The sequence below is a fragment of the Nipponia nippon genome, unplaced genomic scaffold (assembly GCF_047370975.1).
Source record: "Nipponia nippon isolate SJK-2023a ecotype South Korea unplaced genomic scaffold, ASM4737097v1 scaffold_8, whole genome shotgun sequence".
Classification (NCBI taxonomy): Eukaryota; Metazoa; Chordata; class Aves; order Pelecaniformes; family Threskiornithidae; genus Nipponia; species Nipponia nippon.
In genome coordinates this window covers 52,847,597-52,874,754 of record NW_028262402.1, presented here as the reverse complement: position 1 = coordinate 52,874,754, position 27,158 = coordinate 52,847,597, and the positions used below count along the sequence as shown (strand labels likewise).

General features: G+C 40.1%; 1 protein-coding gene across 6 annotated transcripts in view; it reads left to right on the top strand.

The window, feature by feature from the left end:
• MAST4 (microtubule associated serine/threonine kinase family member 4) overlaps positions 1 to 27,158 on the top strand; it is a 307,392-nt gene that overhangs the window by 164,617 nt on the left and 115,617 nt on the right. Inside the window, exon 1 of one of the 6 annotated variants that reach the window (XM_087741353.1) lies at positions 2,252 to 2,459. The exons of the other annotated variants lie outside the window; for them this stretch is intronic. Within the exon in view, the coding sequence (XP_087597479.1) occupies positions 2,413 to 2,459 (47 nt within the window). The 5' untranslated portion in view covers positions 2,252 to 2,412. Of the gene's footprint in view, positions 1 to 2,251; positions 2,460 to 27,158 lie in introns of those variants that run through there. 6 annotated transcript variants of the gene reach the window in all.

The following is a 27,158-nucleotide window of genomic DNA, read 5'->3' as shown; positions in this document are numbered from 1 at the left end:
TGTGGCACTGTCCTGATTCAGTGGAGCTTGCTGTCCTCCTACGGGTTTGACGCTGTCTCCTAATCTCTGTGCCTTCAGTGGAAATTTAACACCTTTATACAACAAAAACTAAGTACTTTGGTGTTACATGTGTGTCCATATACGTACATATATAACGGGATGAAGTACCTAACTAAAGGTTAGTATGCACAAAGTTAAGCCCTCTGAACATTATATAAGGCTTACATAAATATGCCTGTGTGTGGTGTGCACACAGTCAGAATTTACCTGTCGAAATTGTCTGTCTCCATCAGAAACAGGACTTCTCAGCAACAGAAGAAGTCTTACGTACAAAAGAGATTTTATCAGAGGAATTTTAAGGGAACAGAGCTTGGTTTGAGAGGTGCTGAGCAATGGGAATAGGCGGTTGCCTGTTCTTGGCAGCTAGGGTAGAGCCAGGGACCTGTGGCTGTAGTCATACCTCACACTCTGCTTCTCTCCTGTTAAGTTTCTGTTCCTAAATGGTTGTCTCCAAACTCAATCATAAAAAAAGAAAACCTGTAGGCACGGACAGCTTCACCTGATAGTTTCAGTGCTGGAGCTGTTTGACAGTTGATTCTTGTACTATTTTTTTCAAGTTTGAGAGTATCTTCAAAAAATTGATGTTTTGCTGTGTTCTGAGTAAAAGTTGAAGAATGTGTTTTGAAAGTACCAATTAGAGTTGGGCACCTAACTGATCTGTGTGCCCTTGCAAATCTGTGAAATCATCCATTGCAGTTTGTGATCTTGAATTTAACCCCTTAGATCTAGTCCCTTCTCTTTCTTTTGGAAGGTAGGAGAATTTAGAACTTCTGTGGAAAGATTATGTACCAGCTGCTTGGCTTAGTAATGCTTGCTGGGGCCTCAGTTTAGTAATCAGAATCCAGATGTCTGTTATATTTTAGAAATTCAAATGCAGAGTTCTGTGTGTCCTTCAGTTTTGTTTTCAGTAGCTGTAAATGAAAGCTCTAGGTAATACATAACTTTTAAATTTAAAGTACTTTCCAATAGAAATATGTAGGAGAAAGAAAAGAGAGAATGTAATGATTATTTTCTACTGTGTGGTTGAAAGAGCAATCTAGTTCACCAAATCCAGTTCAGCAGTTTCCATAACCAGGAGATTTCCCTCTGTCTCTGAAACCCACGGCTCTGTACCTGTGCACTCACTAGTTTCTTCCAAAAATGAGCCAGGGACCCAAAAAGCAGCAGCTTCATTTGCTCCTGTGCTTTGACTAGGCTGTAGGAGTTGTCCATTCCCAGAGCAGGGCCAGAGCTCTGGCAAAAAATAAAATCATGTGGCTGACATTATCATATTGTGCAAGAGGTACAAATTAAGAACCATGCAGGAAAACTATGCGGGTGAGATAAAATATTCTAGCTCTTAAAATTACTAAAAATAAGTACTTGCACAGTGTCTTTGCTTTTCATGGTATTTTACAGAGTGTTAAAAAAAATGCTAGTCCTCATGGAACAACTCATAGTATTTATTTATTAAAAGGATAACCTCAGACTAAGAGAGCGTACATTAAAAAAGGAATAGAATTAAATTAAAACCAGCATCCTACACAGTGGCACTGATCTAAAACTGCCTTTATAAACTGTTGTACACTGGTTTACTTTTAAGCGACATTACCGTTAAACCTGAAATTGATACACTTTTCTGGAATTTCTAGGTCTCGCTCTCGCCCTTAATAAAAATTGTAGATTATTTCCCTTTAAAGTTCAAGTGCAATTGTGACAGAATAGAAGGATAACTTTTTGTTTTGTATTAACCTCAGTGTTACAAGAATATATTTGTTCTTCAAATGCCTTGTCAATTAATTTTCCCCATTAAAGGAGAAGAGCCCGTTTTTCATTCAGCAGTTTGCTGTTCTATTACTGCAGAAACTGCCTGTCTATTTACCAAGGAAAGGGATAATGTGACTTAAGATGGCAAAATCCTATTCGGCGGGATCAGAGGGGGTGGTGAATATTTGACATTTGCTGAGAGAAACTGTCTTAGGCATAGAGGCTTTTTTTTGCGCTGAGGGCTGGCGTAGCGAGGGGGACCTCTCCTTCCTCCGAGGTGCAACGTGTGTGCGTGCGTGTGTGTGTCGGCGCGGCGGCCGCCGCTGCGGAATACCCGGGATGAATTACTTGACGTGCACAACTGAAGGCGCCGTTCGCTTCACAAAATCGGCACGGCGTGTGCTACTGCTAACCTGAGAGAGGCAGCCGGCAGCTCTTCGTGACAGCAAGAGGTGGAAGGACCCAAACTTGCGGTCCTCCCCCCGCCCCCAAGAGATCGTTAGTCCATTCCTTTATAGTGGTTCATTTTGGCTCTCTGTCATCGCCAGAATGCTGCCAGTGAATGTGTGTCATGGTTACAATAGAGTGTGGTAACACGTAACGGCAATGAAAGCCCAGCGGGAAAGGCTACAAATTCCAGGGCTGACCTTGGAGTAAGTATTGTCTGTCTTTAATATTTTAATGGTTTCTGCATGATGCCGGCTTTCGTGCAACCAGGAGCTGTGTAACATACGTTTGTGCTGACAGTCTGGGAGCACTGCAGCTCCAGGTTGAAAGAACACATTTTAAATGCACTGCAGTTGGTTTCAGCAAATGTGCGAGCCCGGAGCCGGGATATTGCAGTACATTTGGAAAGAAAGCATTTCTGCATATTTAAAGTTACTGAATCTCAGTGCATGGAGAATCCTGTCAGCTCGTAGGGGAAGAATCTGTCAGTAGGCCATGGTGTCTGTCTTTCTCTCCAGCTCTCTGTTACTGTTTGTTTATCCCAGTGCTGCCTTTTCTAAAGGCCTCTATCTCTGCTGAATAATAGAGAGCACTGCGAGAGATTAAAGCATTCTAGAAATGCCGTTTGTGAAAATCCGTCAGGAACGAGAGCCGTATTTTACATACGTAACTACACTAATGAACTGTATTGACATTCTGGAGGATTCCTGATAGTCTCTGCAGTAAGTATGTTTACCTAATTTAGCAGTATGTTTACTTGGTACTTGTTTAAAACTGATTAACTCATTTGTGTGCTTTCAGCTATTTAGAGAGTAAAATATGTAATTTTAATGTATAGTGATAGTAAGTATAGTCTTTTATTCATAAATGCCAGCATATGTTTACCCAAGATTTGTTAGTCAAAGCCAAATATTTATTTCTGTACATACATACCAACAGTCTACGTTGACATGTCAGGCATGTATGTATGCATGTTGTAGTCACCATAAGGACTTGCTAATTTTATCTAGGTAAATAGATATGGTTACGTCAGATCCTTTAGTATTCCCTGGGACTTCCCCATTCTTGCTGGAGAAAAAAGCCCTGAATACTGCAGATGCCTGCGGTAAAGTTACTTAGATATGAAAGGTATTATCTCTGACATCTGCCATGTTTTAAAAAGAGGGCTATAGGTAAGTGTGCAGCGTAGCAAATAATTTATTCTAATAATCACATGAAGGAGACAGAGCACTTCATTCCAAGGAACAAGTGTAGATGTTATATTGGGTTCCCCAGAACTACGTTTGTGAAATGTCAGAGAGAAATTCTGCATTTCAATCTGGCATCTTCTGCTGAGAGCAGTGTGTGTTAGCTGTGAGCAGACTAAGCTCTAGATATTTTTCTGAAAAAAATGGCATTGCTAATTTCTCAGGAGTTTTGGAGGAGGGGTCTTATCAGGGAGCTCATTAAAATGGTTTCCATGAATAATTGATAATTATACTCCTTTTGAGATGTGGCAATTTAAATATTTTTTGATCAATCTTCACTGAATTATGTAATCATCATATGAGAATAACACCACTAACTGCAAAGGACGAAAAATGATTCATGTTACTGTTTTTTCAACATATGTGTGTGTTTTTGTAATATGAGGTAATTGTTTACTGCTTCCTCCTTTTTCATGGTAACCTGAAATATTTACACTTGCTTTGCCATATTTTGACAATATTTAATACTGATAAAATCAATAATTATATTTTAAATTCAGCATTGATCGTTGTTTTTGCTAAAATGTTGTCTGGATATATTTAATTTTTTCATATATTAGACTTTCTTTTGCCATTACACTTGCTACTTTCTAAACTTAATTTACATGTAGAGAAAAGAAAGTATCATATTTTGGTTGCTGGCACTTAATGATTCCCATAGAGTCGTTCTCTCATGATTTGTCAGAGTTGAGTCAATGCAGACTTACGTCATGTCTCCCAAATTCTTATTTTCAGTCATCTATAAAAGCACGTATCTGGGGGGAAAAAAAAATCCAACTTATTCCTTGAAACATTCTTTGCACACTGGTTCTCATGAATTTTCTTTCAATAAAGTTTAAATGTTGGGACTAGAATTACATTGTCTCTCTGAGAAATTAGTACAGTCTGTCTACTTTATATTCATCACTTGCAGAAAGCTCTTTCAAAGAATATTAAGGATCCAAAGTGAAGCATTCCAAATTTAGTAAATGTAAGAATTAAGGCTGCCTGTCAGCCTCGTGCATATGCACTGTGATAATTTGTTTTAACAGGTTTTTGCATGTAATTTGTAGGTCTTAAAAAAGCAAAGCTGAAAAGCAAGTTCTATAGAAGAACTGGATTGACGCTCCAGTGTCATCACTCGGTGGGAATTTATAGATCCATAGTATAAGCACATCTGATACTGAATGCCCCGAGAGTCTGCTCCGTGACTGAGACTCTGATGTGTTACAATAATGAAAATCAGGTAGAATGTGAGTAACTACTAGCAGGTGTAGGACTTCCACCTGCTGTGTATGTGCCATCCACTAGAGGGAGGGAGATGTGCTCTGCCCGTGGCTGTCACTAGGATTTGTTCACACCGAAGTGACTTAGGAATCTCATTCTGGGGTCTGAAGTTAATATATGCCTCTCATTTGGTGCCAGACCTGTTTCTCCCCTCTCCTTCTCACTACTCTGGCTTTGGTAAGTTCCTTGCCCCCAGTCGTTACTCCATAGCAGTCCCCATGCTCTCTCCCTGCCGAAGCCCTGTGCCTTTTGGCCAGCTAGTGCCATTTCTCCTTCTCCGTCCGCCTGGATTCTCTGTTGATCAGTGTCAGCTCCCCTCCCTGCTTCCGATCCTGCTGGAGGTCGGTTGCTGCCTGCATCACCTGCCCTGGTCTCCTCCCTTGCTGTGCACGCCCAGGAACAGCAGTGTGAGCACCGATGGTAGAGCCCAGGAGAGTTTGCCAGCTTGTAGTCAGCAAGGCTCACACCAAGAGACAAACAAAAGGGCGGTGCACAAGCAAACAAATGGGGACGAACTGCCAGCTCTGCTGCAGCAGACCTGCAGTGGAGAATGAGACAGGGCAGATAGAGCTTAGCAGTACAAAAAAACTTTTTACAAGCCGGTACTGATCATATGCAAAGGCCTTTCAGTGCATGTTGTGGCAGGTCAGTGCAGTACAACAGAGTGTGCCACAGTGAAACAGCAGAAATCTGAGTCTGTTCATCCACACCTTTCTCCGTAGGCCTGCACAGGCTGACTGATGGTTCAGTTTATCCATTTTCAGAGTGATACATTGAGCTGTTGGCTCTTGATGGAGTTTATTAGCTCAGACATACTGTTGTGCTAGCACAGCTAGTCTGCAACTGAAATCAACCTAGCTCATATCCAGCTGCTGGGCTGTGTTGACAGCGTGCTCTTCTGTGCACCTAATCCAGGGATTATGCAGGCACAGCAAGCAGCAAGAGGAACCTGCCCGAACACAGCAGCCTTGTCAGAAAGTAAGAGCAGGCCCACCCTTGACTCAGTGTGCATGTCCCTGCCAAACTCTGTGTCTTCTCCAAAGCATCTCAAGAAGGAAAGGTTGCAAGAATGTACAATGTCAAAAAAATGTCATCTCTAATCTGTTTTAGAAGCAGTCGTACTATTCCTGCTGAAATGTTCAGAAAAAACTGAACCAAGTGTCCACCTTGAAAGGTTTTCATGGGAATGTTTAAAAATTTGGCAAATTGTCGTTCAATTTAAAAAAAAAAAAAGGGTTTAGAGTTGGAGCTAGCTGTGCTTAGCATATTGGCCATCTGTGTCTCCACTGGGGACAGGACAGGAGCGCTAGCGTTGGCTGGCTGCAAGGGTCTAGTACGTAGCAGAACAAATCTTTATGATGGTGATCTGGAAAAAGTTCCCCATAAGCTTCTGCCTTCGCTCAATCTGCACAGAAGGCAGAGCTGCGTGTTTTTTTGGACAGATAACTTCAGCTAATTGCAACAATAGGCATGCTATTAAACATGTTTTAAAAAAAAAACATTCTTGTAAGTTTTATGGGGACAAGTGCATGTGACCGCATGAGTATATTTTAAAAGAGCATCTGTGAAATCTGTCAGTGGCCTACTGTTTTATTAAGAGACCTTTTGAATGGAGATGCACTTGATGCAACTTCTTGAAGGCACCTTTGAAGAGAAATGCTCAAGTATGTTTTTTTCGGATGAGTTGTTTATATCCATATTTTATTGCCTAAATAAAGGACTTGATATTTGTGAAGGAACATTTTATAGTGAAATGAACAGAAATTGATGCTACCTAGCTAGGGCACTTTTAATTTTTAGTAAGTGTGCAAATTTTAGGCTCTCAAATTAGAAATCTTTATTACTATTTTCTTATTGCTGGTGAAGCTCATCATCAATTTTAATTTTCCTTTTGTTTTTAATAAATCCCATTTGCATCATATCAACAACTTAAAAAAACCCCTAAGATTTAAAAAAAAAAAAATAGTTACATATCGTGTTCCATACAGAATGAAGTTAGAAGTTTGAACCAACTTACCATTTTTTTCCCCTCTCTGTGGACTTTGTACACAAATATTGTTCCCAGAGGGAGTCTAACATAGTCAAGTATATGCACCAGCACCAGATTTCATATTTGTTTTTATTTAAATCAATTTCATCTTAAGTCAAAAACTGCGTGGCTACTGTCAGTCACTTCATTCAGGAGGACAGTAATGTTTTGGTTCTAACCGAAACTCCTTTCGTAACCCTACGCTAAAACATACAACTCTTGCTAAACCTTCTGTTCACTGGAGATGACATTATTTTAACTTGCAGTCTCACCCCAAGGAGCCTGAGCCCAACCCCAACAAGCCCCTGCAGTCCATGCAGTCCTCTGTTCGCTTTTCATTTTTGGAGGTAAGCGAGTAAACTTCCATTGTTGATGTTGACAATCAAAACATATTGCAAAGGGAAAATTGAAGAAAATTAAATGTGTCTCTGCAATCTGAAATATGTTTTACTTGACCAGCTGTTGTTCTGAAGTTAAGCATTTTATGGAAAAAATATAGGGTAATCCATATTTTGAGACCTAATACAGAGATTCAAGATATCGATGCATAATTCTGCATTGCTCTGACTGTTTCCTTAGGAACCTATCTGCTATTGAAATTTTATAATTTGCTTCCTGTGATCATACCTCAAACTGTGTTCTATTATGTCAAAAGTTTAAGGTCACTTCAGAAATGAGGGTGATTCATGAAACACATGGTTATTTTTTGCTTAACTGAAAGGTAGTAGTATGCTTAGTGATGTCAGATGCGAGGAGAGTTGAGTATCCAAGACACACATCTACTTAGAAGAACATAAAGTCACGTATAGTACATTGGTAGAACTGTTTCTTCTTCAGGACTAGGAGGATTTGAAGACTTATTTCTAATACAGTAATGTTTTAGATGAGCCCTAAGCAGCCACATACAACATCCTTCTCACTCTCTTCTTCCTCCTACTCCCAAGATCGTTCAGAGGAATAATTTTTTTGGTACGTGTCAGAAAGGTAGTTATTTTTACGAGATCAGAAAAATCATTAATTGATTAAAAAATACTATGTAACAGTTGCTATTATGATAAAATTATCATAATAAATAATAATTGAGGATGTTTCTGATATAGAAAAACGTTTTTTGCCTTCTTTATTTTCTTTTTAATGCAGAAAATTAAATTGCAAGCCAGGGATCTAGATCATAGGTGTGAGTTACTGAGGTTCTGCTCCATAGGGAAAGTAGTTTTTAAAATGAGTTACTAATGAATTATTGATGCCTCATGGATTAAAAAAACCTTTTAATTTTGAGGTCTCACTTGATACTGTGAGGATGAAGGACTCTTAGAGAACTACCACCTTTTTAAATGACATAATAAGGTGCATTTGTGCCTATTTGGTACCACCTCTTGCACGTAGTGTGGCAGAGGAGAGAGTTGCTTAGATGCATTAATCTGCTTCAGCATACTTTAAAGTTAAAAACAAACTGATACTTAAGAGTCCTTCTATCAAGACTTCATGTGTCACTGAAAAACGGCGTAATAACTTTGTGACTTGCTATGTGTTTCTGAAGAAATATTTTTTTTATATATACTGTTTTGTTAGGGAAGATATGGGATGAGAATCCCTCATTTGTGTGTTTTTCAGTACAATTTAAATAAACATACTTTTTTTCCCTCAGTCAAAACACTTTTGTAATATTTGTTTAATGAATTATCAGCAAAATCAGTATGTTCTGTGGAGTCTGTCTTGTTGGTAGGGAATGCTTGGTAAAAGCTAGTATTTTCTTATTGGGTCTTTATTTTATACAGCCAGAGCAAATCACTTTCGTTTGTAGGGGGAGGAAGTGCTTTTTCAAAATGTCAATTTTGTGGAATCAAAAAGCTGTCTACAAAGTTTTAAATTTGCGTAACCGGCTGAACTGCATCCCCGGACGCGTGGATGTCCTGCCATGCAAACTGTGCTATGGACGCAGCCCTCCGTGTTTTTACGGTCTTTGGAACCAGGATCCTCAAGGCTTTTGCTTCCCCTTGCTGGGGGGCAGAGGCTCCCAACAGTGCCAAGTTTGAGCTTTCCATCCTATGATGGAGGACACTGGGAGCAGACTTTTCAGATAGTTTTAAGCAACGGAGTGGAAATTATTGATACTGCTTAATGTAAAACCTCCTCCCTGGATTTTGCTGAAAAATGTCAAAATTCCTAGGGATTTTTCTTAGGTTGTTTTGCCCTGAAATGCATTTAAAGCTCTGCCAGAATGGTTGATTTTTCCCTGGAATGGAAATTTTAAAAGTTCGATTCATTCTGAATCTTTGTGCTGCATGTAGCTGTAGCTATAGACGACTGCTGGTGTATTGAACAGCAAATGTTTTAGTTATTAGTTACCATTCAAGCTTGACCTAGGTTAACTGGGAAGAACGTATGTGTTGGTTTTTAGGGTATATAAGTAATTAGCATTTCCTGTTCCATTAGCTCAGAGTACTCCCGTATGTGGGAGGAGAGGAATTATTTTAGTGCAACTACTTTTGCTCATATTCAGAAGTGTTAGCAGCATGGGAGCCTTACCAGAGTGAATGGATAGGATTTTCTTGTGGTATCGTTTCTCTCTAACATGCTGGCTCATCTCCTTCGTGGCCTTTGACTTGCACAGCTGCTCCTTAGGCGGTTGTTTTTGTTGAAGTTCTGCTTATAGCAGTTGTCGCATACAGTAGTAGTCTAAAGGGAACCTTTTGCCAGCTAGATGATGAAGATCTTTTCAAAATAAAAATAAACAGTACGATCCTGTGAACAGCAGTACCTGTGGTGGCAGAGCATGCTTCTACAGTGTGAAGCTATCCATGTTTTACTGATACTTCTCAGAGGGGATGGAGGATGGAGAGGTTTTTCAAATTTCAGGCAGCTAGGCACACGTTTCCCTTCAACTTTGTATCTGCTGTTTGGGTCATCTAAAAACTTTCAACTTCTGTGGGGGGGAGAAAGTATGTACTATTTTAGTACTAATTAATATAAGCAGCAGATTTGCAAGGAAAGAGAGAAGGTGAAGATAACATAAATAGCTGAGCACAGCTACTGAGAGATTTAAGATACTCATGCTTCTAACATAATTTTGGAGTGTGTTTTTCTTTGCTTTGGATGATTTCATGTCCTTTGTGATAGTAATGGGGAATGGAGTGGTGAAGGTATTGGAAGACAACTAGAAGGAAACACTAAGTGTAAGAAGTTGTAGTAAGTTCTAATAAAAACGATAAAGGAAGTGGAAATAGTAAATAAAAAAATGTAGAAGAGCATGCATTTGAGCTTGATTAGTAGAGATGGTGAAGAAATTTTTTGCTCAACCTTTTGCTTTACTGATGCCACTGATACCGGACTGGGAAAAAAAAAAAGTCTGTAAGACTTGGACACATAATAATGGTAGCAGTTTCTGCTGCTGCCTACGTGGAATGGGGGTCCCGGGGGGAATTCACGTTTGCCGCCTTTGAGCTCTGTAGTTCTTCATGACCAATACAGGACGTGTGCTGCTAGATGTTTTTTCTCTGCTTGAGTTGTGCATGGTATGTTGGTTTAGTTTGTGATTCTTTCCTGCCTTTGGACATTTACAAAAATGTAAAGGAGTTTAACGCTTGTAGGCAGAATTGGGGAAGAAAGTCCTTCATACAGAGAGCTAATTTGAACTTCTGATCATCCTCATGCTCAGGCAGAAGGTTTCAGCTGAAATAAAGATCTTTGGTTTTAAAAAAAAAAAAACAACTGTGGAGAAGTTTCCAGAAAGCCTTGGCTGAGGAGTGTGAGGATTGCATGAGTGTCAGGTGCCATGTAGACACAAGTGTTACTGACCTTTTCAGCCTGGCGAGGGGATTGAAAGGATTTACTCTGAAGCCTCGAAAAAGAAGGTAGCAAGTAAAAAGAGCCCAAGCTTGTACTTTTTTTTTTTTTATGGTTTTAATTTTTTTTATAGACAGTCCTATGTCTTTAGGAAAATCCAGTTCAGCTCACCGTATCTGAAACTGTGAGCTGGCAGGAAGGTAGATAAGGATTATTAACTACACATTTTGGTAATGTAGTCTGTTCTCTTGGAACGCTGGTGAGGGTGCCATGTTAAACAGTGCATTTTACATGGGGTCATGTTGTCAGCTGATTACACGTGTGTTACCAAGAGCAGCAATTAGAAGTGTAACTGGCATGGATTAAACCTTATCCTATGGCACTGAATTGAAAGGGAAAAAAAAAAGTCAGTGTCACAGATAGCTTGAAGCTCTTAGCCACTTGCTGGTATTCAGTATTAGGTTTTTATATCTGGAAATTGCCAAAAAATGTTGACGCTCATATTTTCATTAAATGTAACCTGAATATATAATATGAATGAGTAACCATTACAACCCCAAGGCAGGATTAAGGTCAGATTTTTTTATAAGTTTATAAAAATAAAAAATCAAATATTTAATTTTACCTGAAACTATATTTAAGCTGTTTAAATTGATATACCAAATTGTTGAATACAGAAATCAAAATCTAGTCCGTGTCCTCCTGTTCTTCCACTTTCTCTGCCTGCATATCTTTTTTTTTTTTTTTTTTTTTTTCCCCCATGACATTCCTGCATCCCTGCTTCAGATAAAGACAGAAAGCTTAAAATAGCTACTTTCTAACAACTGCACTGGTCTGTTTCATGAAACCCTCAATGAAATGGATTGATCGCAGAGAAAAATGAGCAGGGAAGTTTCTAGTGATTTTTTTTATTGTTGTTGTTCTGAAAGTGAGCATGTTTCAAGAGCTTTTAAATAAAACTTTTCTAGCTTTTTATGATGCTGTGTGCACATGTAAGCATATGCACCCATGTGAAAAATATAATGGACAGTGGGAATTTAGTTTGCTGTTTGGCTTTTACATTACAGAAGGCAATAATAGTATAGCTTTTAGACTTAGCAATGTTCCTGCGTTTCAGTGGGGAGGGAAGTGGTGTGGTCAGTCTTCATTTGTTCTGCTGCATGGTGCAAGAAAGCTGGGCTGGGGCGCTTGGGGCGGCTGCGGGGCTGGCGGGGGGCAGCTGCAGGGTGGCAGTTGCTTATGGTGAGGCTGCCCCTGGGGACTCGCACAGCCTAACCGATGACCGAAACCCGTATCAGCCCTGTCCTTGCCTCTGTTGCCATGAACGTGCTCCTACCCTCTCCTGTGTTAGCTCTCGCAATAGCATGGCTGCACCGAGTTGAATCTCCGGTGGGAGTGAGAACAGGCCTGTCGTAGGAGAGGAGTGGGGAGGGAGCAAGGGGGCAGTTTTCAGCATCATGGGAGGCAGTGGCCGTGTGTACTGGCACTCCACCAACATGAGGGCACCTCCTTTGACAGCGCAGCACTGGAGAAGCTACCTGCGCAGACCTGAGTAACAGCCAAGGTGACAGCTGTTGTACATACTGGTTAATGATTAAATCTGGTGTAAATGTATAGTCTAGATAGACCAGACAGTGAATACGGTAGAAGAGGAAGTATTAGCATTCTGTCTGTGACTTGTGCAGAGGCATGACATGGTCCTCTCAAGGTAGAGCAAAATTCTTGTAGAAGAGTTAGCAATAAAATTTGGACCTTTCTGGTCTCAGAGTAGTTTCTTTACTTCTGTGTAATCTACTGTAGAACTGCTACTTATTAGATTCGTCAGGTTTTATAAAAGACACAGGAAGAGTTTATGTCAGAGGACGCCTCGTTTCCCTGTGTCTCAGCGCTACAGATGCCATAAGCAGGGATGCTCAAGCAAACATTTTTCTTTAAAATTTATTCCCACCTTTGCTTTCTGAGATCAGTACAAAGTACATTGACCTTAAGGTTATGCTGAAAGATGAAGTTGTTGATTTGTTACCCTGCAACAGGAAGGTCATGAGAAGGGCTGATGCGGATGAGGTAAGGAATCACTTGGCTCCATTTCTTTCCCAAATTATTCATTTTTGTTTAAAATGAGGAAAACCTGCTGTTTCATCTCTTGGAATAATCTGATTAGCATTCATGAACGCCTACCACAAAGCACGAGTTCCTCAAGGTGAAATAAATTAATCTGTGGCTTTCTCCTCTGAATGTAGTTTGGCTGCTCTGAAGTTGTTGTTATGTCCTTGCTGTTCTCTTAACTCTTTCTGGAAGCATTTATTTCACCATCCAAAACACATTTTCCTCAGCTATTTCCCATACTCTCCCATATTAAGACTTATGACAGGCCAAAGGGAGAGCTGTTTCCATTGGGACTTCAGAAAATGGAAAATGAGAAACAACTTCATTGCGTGTATAAGACTTTTGTGGTGTAGAACTGGGTTTTGAAGAGTGACTAAGTAAAAGCAGCCCCTTACTCAGCAGGTCTGATCTCTTGTGTACTTAAATGTGCTATGCCAACTTCAGCTTTTGAAATACTTTCAAAGCTTTTAAGTTTTCTGAGCCCTGTAGAGTCACAGCAGAGGAGAAGATTTTGTTTCTGTTTTTGCTTGTGAATCATCAGTATTTTATTGAGTGACAGTCAGTTATGTCTGTATAAGCCTATTAGTGTCTTAATGGGGTTGCACAGGTGTAAATGAGGGTCCAACTGAGAACTGCAGGAGCTGCACAGCTGTCATCTGTGATCACGGGTCCCCTGGAGGATCTTTACTGTTGGTTTGCCACCCAAGAGGGATATGGGGATGTGAATTTCTGATCCCATGTGGTTTTTTTGGGCTGGTGCTAAAGAAAGTGCAGTTTTACTTGCCACACACTGATGCGGAATCAGAGAGGCTAAGCCTGTGTTGTTACAGTGATGTTTTGTACGGCTTCTGGAGTAGAATAAGAGTAAAACTTAATTTGCTGATATCATAGAGATTTGTTTTTTAAGTACATTTTTAAAAGCTCCCAGGAGAAAACAGCATTCTTGTATATGTCTTTGAAAAAGTTATGTGGAATGAGGCAATTTGATTTGTGGCTTGTGCTACTTGATGTTGTTCAGCAGAAAGATTTATGTACATATTTTTACATCAAGTAAAGCAAGAACAACAGCCCCTTCTCCCTACAACATATTCCAACTTAGAGGAATAGATAACAGAATTTTAGAGAGCTTACCAGAAATATAGTTCTTTGCTGTAGTGCTGTGTTTTTCTTTTTTTTTTTTTTCCCTCCCCTTTTTTTTTTCCTTTTTATGTGTAACGTGCATCTTAGGAAATCAAGGAAAGTTCTTGTGACAGTTATTTCCTGTGGTAGTCTGAAAGCTACTTTTTTTCATTTGTGGGAGAGAGCTCATCTGAATCATTTTAAATGCCAATTTGTTGATCCCCTCTCCCTGAACTCTCATAAAAATCCTCCCAAAGCAGTTGTGTGCTAGTTTTATTAAATCTTTTGGCCTTTTGGGTTGTATTTTGTATGTACTGTTGAATGTTAAATTTTGAAGTTATTAGGTTAGGCTTTCTAAGCATTTTGAGAAGGTAATATGAATTTGAGTTTGCAAATTATAGTAATTGTGGAGTGGTGCTGTAACACAGGAACACAGGGTCTGGAAACAGTAAAGAGTTTTTATTTTTTTATTCAAAATATTGTTTGAAAAAATGTCTTTCTAACATCTTTGAAGGCTGCACAGTCACAGGAATGACCTGAATGGAGATTTCTTGAACTGCTTTACTGCTTTCTAATAGAGCAGAGAATGAAAGTCGTCTAGAAGTATTTTCCACTGAGATATACCCTCATAATGTTCCTTTTTACAATAATTTTATGTGCTGCTCAGATTGCTTAGTTTTGAAGCCTAAAATGTTTAAGTGTTCACTGGCTAATCTGTGAACATTTTTGCTGTACAGCTCTCAAAGACAAATGACCTGCTATGGTCCCCTTTTGAAACCAAACCCTGGCATTACTTTTTGGGCAGATTTTTGTTTACATTTGAGTCAAATCTTGGTTTCTTTTAACCATTACAGGTGATACTATAATAAAGAGCTGGTCCAAGCTTTTAATCACGTTCCATATGTCGTCTTTGAAAGATGAAAGACTAAAATGAAAGCAAGATGTGTAGAGAGGAGTTCTGTAGGATTTTTTTTTTTTTTTCACATTTTCAATTTAGAAAAAACCAGTGAAAGTTTGTAATATTCACAAAAAATGTGCCATACCTAAAGCGGAAATTGGAGGAAGGGAGGAAGGACGGCATGGAGCTCTGCTTGGGACCACGTAGAGACTAGGTGACTTGAGTACTCTACACGCGGTGTTAAGAAATCACTCCAAGCCAAGAAGGTGCTTAAAATTTGAATAACTGATCTACATTGTATATGTGAAAATAACTCTAGACAGGTCTTGAAATATACTTGAAAAAGGACAGTCTGGTCTCTTCCTATACTGTCCATACCACAGAGTTTCACGTTCATGCAAATTACCTGCTAACAGCAATCATTAGTCACTCTGGTGACTGTCCCTGTTGACCTAGAGGCCTTGCTTGTCAGGCAATGACATATCTATTAGTAATGACTGTAAATGTCCTGAGGTTCAGTTGTCTCAACCTGTGTGTAAAATTCAGGCTTCTGTAGTATGGCTTCATAATTGGCTTAATCTGATTTCTGATAGGAAAGCATTTAAACCATCTTGAATTCAGGGTTCCATTTATTGTCCAAAATGTGGCTACTGTCTGTAGTCTGTTGCCAATCAATTCTTGCAGATATGGAGAAACTGCTAGGTTAGCCTGCCAGTCGTCCTTTACTTTTCTTTGCAAGTTTGGTCTGATAGGGAAGTCAGTGGCTCCCTTCTTCCAGGAGAGGTATTTCCTGAGGTAATTCCACTCCTGTTATCCCAGATTCAGAAATTCTGCAGTCTTTGTGCAGCACAGTGACCAGTTTCAGCTGGTCCTTGTATGAGTTGCCAGAGAAACAATCCTGCAGCTAAATACTGAGATGGAAATTCTCAACCTTGCTCTGTGCCAACGCTGCAGCATTATGTTGCATCTGCATCATTTTATCGCACCTTGATAAAAATAGATGGAGAACAGAAACTAGTACTGCACGCATCAGCCTTCCCTACGACACACAATTCCAGCAGAAGGAATGCTTTCAGACTCTTGAAGCTTTAAGTGAGGAATGCAGAAGAAGGAGGTGTGTATCAGAAAGGCACTGCTGTCCCTGCAATGGCCTTTTTTGAGGGCTTCATTATTTCTGCTGTACAGAACACAACTTGTTTTAACTGACGTGCAGCCTGAATTGCTTTGCAATGAAAGTTGGTGATCCCTTAGGGAAAGTGTCTTGCTTTGATATTAGCTTATTCTTGAATACTATTAAAGTGATAACTGCAAATTCTAAAAAACTTTTTAAAATTAATGTTTTGGAAAGCAAGTGGTAAATAGGAATGAAGAAGCATGAGACCCAGTCGTCCCCCCGCCCCCAATAGAAATCTTCTCAGTCCTTTTGTTTTTCAGATATATTGTTGCTCCTTTTGCTTGCCACTAACCATTTCAGATGAAAAGTACACGTGTAGGTTCCTAGAAGCAGTGCCTTGCAGCTGTAGAAAACTGAAGAATGTCACCAAACAGTTATATTCCAGACTTAGCAGCCCTTTCTGTGGTGCCAGTTTTGGCTAGTTTGTCATCTTGATCCATGAGATGTGTTAGTGGGTAGAGCAGGGGTGGCCGGTGCTCCTGATCCAAAGAGCTATTCAGCAAAATGGTCTGTTGGCTTTAAACAGGAGAGCAGTTCCCCTGCATGTTGAGGGGGGGAAGGAGAGCTCATGGCATGATTCAGGCAGAAACTGATCAGCTCTCCCAGTGACTCCATCTTCTGCTATGAGATGAGATGCAACTGTCCTATTGTAAATGCACAGCGTGGTCTCAAAGCCGATGCAGTGAATTTAGTCCTGAGCAGCTCCGAGGAAGTGATTCCACCTGCTGCTGGGACACCACTTTTCTTGGAAGCTAGTCCTGGGCTAGAGTGTAGTGCTGGGAAGCAGGAGGCATGGACGAGCCTGATGTTGGAATGACAGCAACCCGAATGTGTCCTTGTCTCCACCTCCTGGTAACCCTACTTTCTAACACTAGTGTGCTTGTCAATACGTGGTAACCATTCCCTGTGGGTGTGTGACAACAGTCTCAGTATTCATGTGATACTGTGTTATCTTGGGTGTATGTTGTGATGTCTGGCTTCGATGAGCAATATGACTTTCTGAGCTCGTACTGGAGCAGTCCAGGTGCTCAAATCCACAGGGCACTCTGTGGCAGGCTGACCATTAGCTTTGCAGACTGTGGGAGGGAATGACCCAGGCCTGCAAAAATCTTTCATAGCAGTAAGGAAGCTGCTGTCATAGAGCAAAGGCATGGCTCGTCCTCTCTTTATGCCAGGAGTAATGGAGGCTGCTTTTTCTGCTCTTCAGGACTTGCTGCTAGGACAGATCAGCGAGGCCCTCTTTGGGCTAGAAAAGAGGAGGTCGTTTGCAGTTAGCTGCTCGAGCACAGTAACACTTCAGCAGAGCAAAGCCGGTGGGAGTTCAGAGCCTTAGGGCTACCTAGCAAAAAGTTATTGTGCCTTACAGACAAAACATGTACCCTGAAGGAGGTGAGGGGGGCATTGCTCCAACAGGGGTTCTCGGATGGGAGATGACATGGTGCTGCTTGGCCAGGAAGGCAAATGTGCAATTTGATGAGAAGTAAACAGTGACCAGAAATGGGCCTAAAACTTTCACGCAACAAAAAGACTATAAAACACGTCTGTGGGTCCCCAAAGTACAGCCAGAACAGTCTGGGAGTAGTTCTTGTCATACTTTAGATGTTGTAGTCTGATTGCTGTTGTTCTGTTGGCAAGGACACTGGAAAACATGCTGTTGAGTTTGGGAAGGCAGTTAATGCTCTGTGACCTCCCAGGCTGATAAAACCTGGAAATATCTCTAAAATTTACTGTGGTACCTGAGAGGAAGGGATCATGACAAGTGTTGGTGTAGATACATATCAATTGAAGCCAGTCTCTTTCATTATGAGCAGTCTGGTGTGGTCCTCCTTCATCTCCACACTGCCGTTTCTTTGCCAGGAGAACATTTACGCTCTCCACGTGCTGTCTGCCACTGGACTGATGAAGTCTTCTCCTCTTGTGCATCTGTAGAAGTGTGCAAGCGTGGGTGTTGAGGAAATGCAGGATAGAGAATAGGCTATACCTTTGGTTGAATATGTTGGGATAATCCTTTGTTAATATCGAGTGTGGTTTCCTGTAAATTTTGCAAAATTGAAGTGTTGCATAATTTTTGAAAGAACCAATCCCTCTATAAAAAAAAATTCAAAATGCCAAGATAAATGAACATGCTGATTTGAGAGAAACAAATGTAATTTTATACAGATACTTCAGGCTTATTAAAATTCATGGTAAGCCATGTCCAAACATGACTGGAGATGGTCAAAAGACAGGCTGATTGAATGGTGAAGGGGTTTTGAGATTGATTTTTTTTTTTTTTTAATTGCTGGCCTATGAAGAATGTATATTTGCAGTGATAAATGTTTTGAAGTCCCTTTTGTATCAGGATATTGATATTTCCACAAACTAACATTCTCTGCAGTTACGTGAATGGAATAAACAGGTTGTCTGATACCAGTGAAATTAGGACTCTTAGACAGCAGTTTGAACTGCTGTTTGAAAGCTGAGCGGTTGATTTCCTCATTTTCACTAACACTGACAGAGTTTTCCAGGATGCTGGAGGTATAAACAGCTAGCATGGGTTGTGCTGATCCTGCACTCTCAGTCCTACAAAGCTAAAATGAAATGTGTTCTGCCCATCTTTGGGGGTGGAAGGTGGAAGTCTGTGACTTGTCACATCATCCTCCCTGATTCTTGTCATTCTCCCTGGTATGTGTGAGAGACAGATGTAGGGCTGTTTCTTAACTCATCTGAGTCCCTCTCAACTTCTGTTTGTATGGTCTTTGCCTATAGGGAGGAGGGGATCATAGAAATCATTCAGTACCTGAATCCATAGAGTGGTCAGCCTGAAGATCATCTCCCTGCTACTGTCTACTCCTTTTCTTTCCTCCCTTTTTAGTACCTGAGCATTTAGTGCAAATGTTTCTGGAATTATCTTCACTGCACTCCTAAGAAGTAGTAGGGCATTATTATTGTTGCTTTACAGGTGGAGAACTGAAGCACGAATGGAGATGAAATGACTAGATAACTCTAGCTCTTAGACCCTGAGGCACCTTAGCCATGCGATCATTTTTAGTATTTTATCCTTCATTTTGAGGGTTTTCTCTCATGTTTCGACACGCATAACTAACCAAAATAATCTTTACCACTCTTGTACTTGTAGACGCTTTGTTTCCATTTTGTTTCTGTAAAATTACCTTCTTTTTTTGTAGTTAATTCTGCTGCTTCCAGTGATGCTGTGTTTGGCAACCATATCATCTGCATGTACAGTTCAGGTTATTCAGTTGCAGCACCATCTGAGGCACAGGATAGTTAACCGTTCAGAAAACCCCACAGACATAAGAGTATGATCTGAGTGTAATTAGGGTTATTCAGAAATTCCGATTTAAACTGTGGGGTGTGTGCTGAAACAGAACTATTATTATTTAGCCTTTTGAGTAGCAGACCATGAAGGGTGATGTGTAAAGAGATTTAAGGATGTTATCAACTTGCAGTGCTGTGTGCTCAGCTCATTGAAATACCAAGGGTAGTGTTAATGGGCAGTCCACATAATATTCTCTTAATGTTTCTCCTTTAACTTCCTATGTCCCCGAGTTCCAATTTGCCGGCTTGCGCTGCATGGGGTGCTCTGTCTCACACCGTTCTGCTGACAACAGATCCATCACACAGATCAGCTGAAGCATGAAGCCAGATGAGTTTAGGGAAGAGCTCAGGAAATGCAACTACTTGGGTGTATATATACACTCCAAAGCTCTGAATTCTTAGCACCTGATTTTTATTTACTGTGATTTAAATCAGGATTTGAAAATAAATTGTGTGTTTAAAATACCTGAAATAAACACAGTACTTGCCAGCATTGAGGAGGAGCATTTCATTTCCTTGCTCTAACAGAGACCTGTAAGGGATCTGTAGCCATCAGTCTTGTGCTGATCAGGTGATTAATTTAGGACATTCACTGTGTAAGTATTGCAGCTGATGAAGTTTTCTGTCTCACTGAAGACAGCATTTATACTGACTAACTGCTTTTAAATTCAGTACCACTGGAATCGATCTATTTAGACATTGATTGACAGGCTTGAGTGCTTCACTGTGCTGACCTCCATTTAAACTCCCCACCCCAAAAGGTGTGTTAAAAATGAGAAAAGTTACAACTCACGACGACAGCTTTCCCAAACCTGTCAGGGATGAATGCTATCAAATAGGAATTGAGCTTCACTTCTTTCCCTAGTTCATTTGACTTTTGCATAGAGAATCCCTTGAGTCTGTTACTCTGGTGAGTCCGGGGGCAGAGCTGAGCGTGAGGAAATGGCTCTGTGTAAGGAACAGTGTTCCTCCTATAGCACTATGTTGTTTGGGGTTCTCCAAACCAGAATGCTGTAGTGGCATGACAGAATGTTCCACTTAACTGCCCTTCCCTCTGAAGGTAGTGAGTTCTGGATTTTCTTTTCCGTTTGTTAACAAGTTACTTAAACAAAACAAAACCACACAAAACTTAAAAATGCTGAACAGTCTTTTTTTACAGATGTATTTCAAACTCTATTTTAAACAATATGTTTCCTCTAGTAAAAAAAGTCTGATATGAATATTTTAATCTTTAAAAGGTACAGAAAGATTACATGCTATATGTAATGTTTATACAGTCTACCAGAATTATTTGGTTTTAAACTTTAAAGAACACAATTTTAAGTTTACAGTTTAAAAAACCAAAAACTTCTTTTTAAAAAAAAAAAGTTTTTCTACAATTGAATTAAGAATTTGTCTCAAAATATGGCTTAGTTGACTGCAGCTGTGATGCAGAATGTATCACCATAGCTAAGTACATCGTGCTTTAGAAGAATGTTTTTATCCACATTTTCTTAAGAAATTACTTAGGAATGTCACCCTGACCCTTAAAGATAACACCATTTGCCATATAGGCTGTTGCTGTTGATTTTAAAAGATGCATGGTAAAATATGGCTGGATGTGTGAGGTCAGGAGAAGGTCTAAGTATGTAGAGTTCTCTGAGCCACAGCAATGAAATAAGTCTTTTAAGTGTATGATTGCTTCACACGAATGCCCAAAACCATGGAAAACTTCATTACGGCTCTTTACATCTCTGTTGGACAACAGATCTACCTTTACGTTTATACCAGTGGTACTGCAGCTGCAAAAACGGTTCAATTATTGATTTGAAAAAATGGTGTGATTGTCCTAGGATGCTGCTAAGTGCTGGCAAAAAAGCACTTCAAGAAAAACAAAGCAGGATAGGTTAATACTAGCTATGTAATACAGTATTTTTCCCCCCTCTGGCATTTGTAATAATGAAGTCAAGGTCGAAGCATCACGGTATTTGGAAAATGATGACATTTTTATCAGATGTTTTCTGTTTTCTTTCCGTTTCTGGACTTGCTTACCACATAGAGTAGCCCTTCTGAACTGTAGTAATGCTTTCTGTACTTGCCAAAGTAAATGTAAATTCAGTGATAAAAATGGGAAGCAGCTCTTTTATGCTTTCTCATTAGTCTGCCTGTTTGCTAAATTAGCTCAGAAGGACAAGCTAATCTCTGGGACCAGAGCAAAGAATCATAGAATCATAGAATCGTCAAGGTTGGAAAGGACCCTTAAGATCGAGTCCAGCCGTCAACCTATCACTGCCAAGTCCATCTATACCATGTCTTCAAGCACCGTATCTATCCGTTCTTTAAATACCTCCAGGGATGGAGACTCAACCACTTCCCTGGGCAGCCTGGTCCAATGCTTGACCACCCTCTCGGTGAAGAAGTTTTTCCTAATGTCTAACCTAAACCTGCCCTGGCGCAGCTTGAGGCTGTTTGCTCTTGTTCTATCACTCGTTACTAGGGAGCAGAGACCGACCCCCACCTCACTACAACCTCCTTTCAGGTAGTTGTAGAGAGCAATAAGGTCTCCCCTCAGCCTCCTCTTTTCCAGGCTAAACACCCCCAGCTCCCTCAGCCGCTCCTCATAAGACTTGTGCTCTAGACCCTTCACCAGCGTCGTTGCCCTTCTTTGGATGCGCTCCAGCACCTCGATGTCCTTCTTGCAGTGAGGGGCCCAAAACTGAACGCAGTACTCGAGGTGCGGCCTCACCAGTGCCGAGTACAGGGGCACTACCACCTCCCTGGTCCTGCTGCCCATACTATTCTTGATACAGGCCAGGATGCCATTGGCCCTCTTGGCCACCTGGGCACACTGCTGGCTCATGTTCAGCTGGCTGTCAATCAGCACCCCCAGATATAGCATAGTTGTTAGCGTGGTTGACTCAGTCCACTACAGATAGCAAAATGTTGGATTAAAAATAGTGTTGCCTGATGCGAATTTCAGTGCCTGATGCAGATGGCTACACAATATATTTAACTTCCAATTAATATTGTGCATCTATTTAGAACCTTTCAGAAATGGGAAGACATGCTAGGACTATTGCTTTTCCTAAATGTGTTTCTATTAAATGAGCTATAATAAACCAGACCAGGGGGAGGTTAATTTGAATTTTGCAGGCTACTTCAGAACTGGTTAGAGCAATAGTGTTTATGTGTATTTATAAACAGTTCTAAGTAAACTTAGAAATTTGGCAGATACACATTGTACACCCACGAAATACTTCTTTCCTTTCTGTGATTGCTTCAACTTATTTTTACATTGTACATCCCCCAGTGAAAATAGTGTGAGGTCAAGAGAAGAAGGTAATAAACATCAACATCAACCGCTAGAGGGGGCAAGATATCAATTATTGTAATTAAGAGTAATATAAAAATAATTACTAATTAGTACATTTTAAGGACTTAATAGACCAATAAGATCTTCTAGTTTGACTTCCTATATAAAATAGGCTGTAGAACCTTGTCTACTATTTTTTTTATCCGTCCTCTAACTCTTGTTTGAAGTGTGATTTTTTTAGGTAGGAAGGCTTATAACTTATATATAAGATTTACAGTGATGGCAAATCCACTGTGTTACAATGGGTAAGGTGAAAGAATTTAAAACTGCTTTCTCATCTGACTCCTGCAGTTTGAAGCCCTAACTCTACTATGTGTGAGGGAGGGACAGGATGGAGTTCACTATTCTTACAACCTGTCTCCTCCCAAAAATCTCTTCCTGCTGGGGATGCACATACTAAATGACCAAGGTACTCCTTTAGCCTTCGCTAAACAGAATAAATTAAGCTTTTCAAGCTGCACACTATAGTTCAGATTTCATTGTAATTTTTTTTCTTGAACTCCTCCTGACTTTACTGCAACCTCTGGGAAATGCCACAACTAACTGTACTTTGTAACTACACAACTAACTGTAACTTTGCTCAGTTGTATCATCTCCTTACTCCCAAGAGAGATTTTCCAGCTTGTAGATCTGAGGGATGTTTATTCTTTTAGCTATACCATCACGTTAAGAGCTCCTATTTAGCTGTTTCTCTATGACAGTACCTAAATTCTTTGCATTGTTCCTGTCTTCCAAAATCTTGCTGTATATTATGTCGGGGGGTGGGGGTGGGGTGTGCTTTGATGTGACTTGATGTCTAGCAGGACTAGAATGCATGTTGTTCAAACAAGGCTGCTTTATCCAATGATAAACTGTCTTGTTCCTGTTGTTATTTACCTCTTTTGTGTTGTTTGCTAGAAAGGTTATAATATTTTTTTCCAGATCTCTGACAGCAGTATTGAATTGTATTAAACAAAGAACATAACCCTGTATGATCCACTAGAAACATTTAATGTGCAATTACTTTTTCAAATCTATTGGTGAGTGTTAATGTTTCCTGTATCATTCATAAATTTTTGTATTGTGCTAGTTAAGTTATTAAAACATTGTGAGGAGATAGGTTGAATGTTTTACAAATGTCTCAATGTATTGTCTATCGAGATGTTTATTGACCAGACTTGAAATCTCATTTGAAAGAAGATCTGTTGGGGCAGACTGTTTTATGTGTAAAACTGTGTTTAGTGACACTAAGTATGTTACCATACCTGAATTCATTCCTGAGGGCAGCTAGTATCCTGTTTGTCCTTTTAAAGGAGTGCTGTGGCATGACAGCTTAGTTTCACTGTTGTAGAACTTCCAGATATTCCAAGACACTTTGAACAGAGCAATAATTGAATGAGCAGGTTAGCCAGTTCCTTTGTTACTCTTCAGATAATAATTAGCTGACTAAAAAGGCTCAACTAAACCAAAACAAACTTGTCTCAACCCATCTGCAAACTCAGTTCGAATCTAACATCCTTTGGAGGTATTGATGGAATGAGAAGCATTTCTTTGTTGCTAAAAGATATGGTTACATAATCTTCCTTTCCCACAAAAACTGAAAAGATGCATCAAGGCAACCTTTTTTTCTTTCATGGTTCACAAATTTACCCTCCTTATTCAGTATGAGGCCTATGCTATTTAGGATTTTACTACTCTTAGCATCTTTGAGAAACTCTTTATTATCTGTACTGTTGCTGGTGAACTGCATTCAGTGTACATCTTGCTGTAAAATCGATAAGACTTGAGCAGTCTGTAATGCTTTTGGGCAATGACTCCAGAATATTTTCATATATGTTTTGAAAAATTCCAATGCACATTAATGTAATTATCAGCATGAAGAAGGTAGGTTAGATAACTTTTGCATTGGAATACTATGTGCCAAATATTGATTTAGTATTGATTGGTATTGCATTTTGGTTTTAAAGATACACTGTTCAAATTCCTAAGTATTTCACAGTGGTCCTTAAAATCAGTAATCAGAGTTATATAATTAAAATGTTTCTGGGGAAGAATTTTTATTGCTGTTAATTGCTGGAAGTAAATGTTGACATTTTGATATCTTTTTTGCTTATATATTGAATGATACTCATCTAAGGATGCCTTTTATAAGTTTGCTTTTGGAAATGTAGTTTTCTTCAAAGCAAGGGTAGATTAGTCACCTTTTCTGGCTTGAGTGATGTTTTTATCTTCAAGTGAATATAAAAGGGAAAACTTAATGATCCTTATCACTTGTTTCGTTATGTGCTACCTTATGTAATGCTTTGTGATAAATAAAACTCATCATCCAAGTTACATAGTAAAGCATCTCCTAAGTGATTAAGTTGCCTGAGCTGCTTGTTGTTTTGGGAGTGGCTGTATAACTGAAAACTTAAGCAACAAATGCTGTTAGGGACATGTTTGCAGGTTCTTAACTGTTGGATTTATTTATTTTATTTTTTTTTTTTTACAACTACAGAATTCAGTGTTTTTAATTGGATACTGAGGGAGAGTTATTTACAGTTGCTGAACATATCAATATTTTGTTGCAGGGAAATAGATGTAATTGTCAAGTATGAATTTATCAGTATGCCATAGATCTGTTCCTAATAATTTTGGGTTTATATATTTGGAATGCTCTATGATCTGCATTGTTCAGTTTTTTTGTCCAGCTCTACATGGCAGGGGTGAGTAAATTGTGCTGGCTTACAAAACAAGACAAAATCTGGCTGTTGAGCCTGCTTTTGCGGAGGATAAGCAGCACTTACCACTACGGATAGTGAGAGAGGCTCCAATTTAAGGGGTAGCCACTGCTAAAGTGGTCCTGCTGCCCCTGCCTCTCTGCCTGACCATTTGCTCTATCTACTTCCCTTGTACTGGCTCTGGGCCTGGGCTGCCCCTCAGTAAGCTGATTCAGCTCACTAAATTGGGACAGAAGGTGGCCCCATGGCAGCCGTGTAGTACCTGCTTAATTAGCTCGCAAAACCTCACTCTCCCTTGAGATGTTTGCTTTGAAATCAAGCATTTCTGTGGTATAGAAAGTCACAAACTGCAGAAGCTATGTTGTTTATTGACAGGCATTACAAAGTCTTCACCATCATTTACATGTTGTGCTCTTAAGGATAAGGCCTGTGTTTCCTTTTATGAAGCATATTGATTTGTATAATGTGGGACTATGGTGGACTTCTCACAACTCCTCCCTTCATTTCCATGCCTTTGTCAAAGTCTCTGTGATGCCTTGATATGCGTATGTCCACCAAGCACTTCAGAACAATAATTACTCAAGTCTCCTTGCTTTTGAGCCCATGTTAGGAACAGCCTGACTAGCTAGCAGGACTGTGTGTGCATCTAATGGTGTGCAGAAAGCCATGTAACTTGGGGAGCTGTTGCTCGTGAATAGTCTGTGCAGGGTCTAGAGATGGAATTGCAAGGGGTTTGACCATGAGCAACAACAGTTGGAAGTGAATGATGTTCAGCATTGAATGCAGAACGCCACTCTGATATGATACCCTCTCTTGCTAAATAAATGGACAGAAACTTTTACCTAGAATTTCTTCATTCCTTTCTACTTTTGCAAAAATCCAACTTGTCAGGTTGGGAAATGTGTATTGCAGTAGCCAGGTCTGCCTAATGGCTTTTGGAATAATCATCTCTCTGGCTGTATGCAGAAGCATTAAACATCTTTTCCATCAGAATTTGTCTACTTGCAAGCAGCAATCATCTTTTTTCAGGTGGATCTTTGCCCACAGTACGACAGACTAGTCTTGCTTCATTTTTGAAAGTTTTTAGGGTATGTTTCAGAATTGGAGGCTTCACATCATTGTTGATGAAGTGGCAGAGATTTTCACAAAGAAATTGTTGAGTAGAATTCCAGCCTGGCCTTGCAGGAGAAAAGATTGCTAATTTTTGGCCTTGATATGAAATGAGTTTTGACCTCCATGTTCCATGATCACCCCGTACGTTATGCGCTTGGCTGAGTTATGGGAACTGAACTGCTTTTGTTACCCGGAGAGGGAAGGTACTCCTTTAACTGCCTCATAGGAAGGGTGAGGAGAGGGGAGAGCTTACAGGGCGGTAGGGACACTGAAACTTTTCCTGCATGATAGGTGGAGGACTTTGTTGTTATTCTTTAGCCAGTGCTGTTCACAACATCAGATAGGTAAAATTCCCTGTTTTCATGATTCATGATGTACAGTTCTTTCTCCAAACGTGCCAGTTACAGGCAAAAACTTGTGTACATAGCAGAGAAGATGAGGTAGTGGAGTACGTGGAGGAGGAGATGTTTCTCAGTGCTTATGTAGACATTTGGGAATTTCCTTCTTAAGAAGTTTGAAGAAAGGAGGGTTGCCAGCCATGCTTGCCTTCACATGAACCTTTAAAACTTCACACTCAGTATGGGCAAGCATGTCTCAAAGCGAAAAGAAATGGATGACAGGTTTTCTGTTACTGGCCACAGTAGATGTGAATACTACTTCTCCGTCCTAATGGAGGGGTATAAAAAGAGCAGGCATGCAGGCTGGCTGGGAAGCGCCCTCCTGCTGAGCCCGCCTGAGGGGCACAGGCAGGGATTGGCCTGCGTACCAGCCTCTGCAGCCATTTCAGCCGTACTCGTA